We start from the raw sequence: 3327 nt of genomic DNA on the forward strand, positions 1-3327 counted from the left end.
CCGCTGATCCGGCCGGATGAGGCCTGTGGCCCTACTCAGGCCGGTTTCTGCTTCCCTAACTAATGCAGTCTCAGGTCCCGCGCAATTGGATTGGAGCAGAAGCTGTGCTCCACTCACCAGCGAACCCCTAAATTCTTACCACTCAGATCTAACAGTTCTTAAGATCTTGTTACATCTTGTTTCTTTGTTAAACCATCTCAAAGTAATTTCCTCTATGTCATTTTGCCCTTACCTATCAAACAGCACTCATTAGATGACATTATGCCAACCAGAATTGAAGGTAGCTCTCTGAAATGAGCATCTATACACAGTCTATAAGTCAAACCAGAAAACTAAGTTATAGATGTCATTTTACAGTTGACTTCCTCTAACCAGTATTTAACAAGATCCAGTCTTTACAAGTGTGATTGATTTCTTCACATTATTTGTGTTAAAGAACTTCCTTACGTTAGTGGGATACCTCTGTTAGACTTACTGAACCAAGGTTCAGCCACGATTAGTAAAGTCTAGATTTTTTGGGGGGACTTTCATACTTTTAGCCACGGCCTTTTTTTGTTTTTGTTTTTGTTTTTTCAAAACAGGGTTTCTTTGTGTAGCCCTGGCTGTCCTGGAACTCACTCTGAAGACCAGGCTGGCCTCGAACTCAAAGAGATCCACCTACCTCTGCCTCCTGAGTATTAGGATTAAAAGCGTGTGCCACCATGCCCGGCTCCAGTGTACCTTTTGTTTTTGTTGTTCCAGAGTTTCATATTAGATTTAGCTGTCATGTCCCTTTAGGCTCCTCTTGCCCATGACAGTTTCTCAGACTTTGCTTGTTTGCAGTGGCCTTGACATAGGAAAGTTTTCTAGTTGCTTTAAACTGTCATTGAGAGGTGCCTGGTGTTTTTTCTCCTGGTTGAACGGGAATTGTGATGAATGCCATTCTCATGGCCTCACATCAATAAATCTGACAGTCAACAAGACACTGTTAATGTCATTATTGACATTAACCTTGCGAATCTACCTGAGAAGTCAGTCCATTTTACCACTGTAAAGTAACCAGTCCTTCCCCCACACCCCCATACTCTGTCTTCGGAAAGCAGCCATCATGCAAAGTGGAAAGATGCATCAACCTGAACTCATGATTATAGCTTCAGCTCTTGGAAGCTATTTAGATCTATGTGGGTTGACGTATCACACCATTTTTAAAGAAATGCTTTCTATTATCTGAGGTGGGAGAGGTGGCTTGGCAGTTAAGAGTACTTGTTGCTCTTCTGGGAGACCGGTTCTGTTCCACATCTCAGCTCACAACTGTTTCTGGGTGTGCTTGTTGCTGTTGTGTTATTGGTTCCAAGCTGACTAATAAATGTATCCATATGTCTTAGATAGGGTTTTACTGCTGTGAACAGACACCATGACCAAGGCAACTCTTATAAGGACAACATGTAATTGGGTCTGTCTTACAGGATCAGAGGTTCAGTACATTGTCATCAAAGCAGGAGCATGGCAGTGTCCAGGCAGGCATGGTGCAGGAGTTGCTGAAAGTTCTACATCTTCATCTGAAGGCCGCTAGAAGACTGACTCCCACATGGTTAGGAGGAAGGTTTCATTGCCCATCCCCACAATGACACACACTTCCTCCAACAAGGCCACACCTACTCCACTGAGGCCACACCTCCTAATAGTGCCTCTCCTTGGGACAAGCATATTGAAACCACCATACTATGAGTAAACACTGTAGAAGACATGAGTTGCCACTCAAAATCAGGAGAAGTGACCAAGAGGTTCTTAGCCGTTTACACATAGTAGGTACTCAGCAAATATGCTTTCCTGATCCCACCCCACCTCCCACCGACCTCCTACCTGGTTATGACCTTTGTGATTAAAACTATAAATGAAAACCCTACAAAGCTGCCATCAAAATGCTGCTCTCCATTACAAGACCCCAAACTTGTACACTGTCTCCTTCAAAGGCATAGTCTGAGACCTTCCTCTAAGCCTGGCTAAAGGCCAACAGCACCAACCTGGGGAGCAAGTGTTTACTAGTGAACTTTTGGGGAACTTAAGAGCCACACATAACAACCTCCCTTTTTTTTTCATTATAGATGAGAAACACACCTCCCTGTGAAAAAGTTTGTACAATATTAAAAGAAATCCATAAAGTATAATATACACAGTGTAGGTTACAAAAAGAAACATCTACCAATATAAACGTCTTTGGTGTTGTAGTTTTCATGTTTTTTTTCTTCTGAAAAACGTAGGCTTATTTTTGATTGATTGATTGATTGATTGATTGATTTTTGGTGCTGAGGATGGACCTCAGGGCTGACTACATGCACTCTGGGCAATGCTTCATGACTGAGTGACCCTACCCCAGCACATGTAATGGTTTAAGAATAGTCCTGTCCAAAGGCAGAGGAAACAGATGGCACAGGCTCAAGCCAAACAGTAGCATTCGGTATTTTATGATCTCAGATGCACCCATATTTTTCTCCTTTTCCCAGGTGGACAACATCAGTGCAGCTGTGATGGATCTGAAGAAAAAGAAGATCCGTAGTCTGAGTGATGAGGCCAAAATAGGAGCACATGGGAAACCCGTGATTTTCCTCCATCCCAAAGACTGTGGTGGGGTCCTTGTAGAACTGGAGCAAGCATGATTTATGAGAAACTTAATTAATTGACCCAAGCAACCCTTATCAATAATATCAGATGCATTGTGCTACTACTTCCACTACTTTAAAACTTTAATGGCAGAAAGATTAAAATATATGCACATGTATATACATTCATGTATTTGTTATTTGAATTTGGGTGAAATCTTAATTACCAAGTACTTGACATTGTTAAAATCATATTCATAGGCATTTCATCTAACCTCTCCACTCAGACAGATTTCCCATATCCTTCTCCAGGATCTAGTCCATGTTCTTCTTCATTCATACCTTCTCCTCAACCTACCAGATCCAGCCCAGGTCCTACATTGAGTTTCTCAGCTTTAGTCAGGCCTCCTCTGCCTGCCCTGCAACGGATCTCTACGCTTTTGCTTTGACAGTCCTACGTATCTTCTAACTCACAGGCCCCTCCCACACCATATCCAACCTTTGTACCCAGCCATATCTATCTTCACACCCCTAGCTTGGATGAATAGGAACATCCCATACGTCAACCCAGTCCTGGTGGTCCACCTGATTTGTTACACCCAACCCACTTCCAACAGCTACCAATCTTCCCTTCCCCCGCCCCCAACACCCTCTCATCTGCCCCATCCTGCTCTGTCCATCCCAGATAGACGAGTAACCAAAGAAACCCACAAGTCCAAATCCCATCGAAGACATACCAACAGTATGA

At 43.1% G+C, this 3327-nt stretch overlaps 1 protein-coding gene across 2 annotated transcripts in view; it reads left to right on the forward strand.

Annotated features, from left to right (window-relative positions):
• Mcee (methylmalonyl-CoA epimerase) overlaps positions 1-2764 on the forward strand; it is a 20582-nt gene extending 17818 nt beyond the window's left edge. For both annotated transcript variants that reach the window (XM_021168139.2, XM_029479909.1), the window contains exon 3: positions 2484-2764. In XM_021168139.2, coding sequence (XP_021023798.1) covers positions 2484-2636 — 153 coding nt within the window. In that variant the 3' untranslated portion in view covers positions 2637-2764. The remainder of the gene's footprint in view (positions 1-2483) is intronic.
• Positions 2765-3327: the final 563 nt, after the last annotated feature.

This window comes from Mus caroli, chromosome 7, assembly GCF_900094665.2.
Source record: "Mus caroli chromosome 7, CAROLI_EIJ_v1.1, whole genome shotgun sequence".
Taxonomy (NCBI): Eukaryota; Metazoa; Chordata; class Mammalia; order Rodentia; family Muridae; genus Mus; species Mus caroli.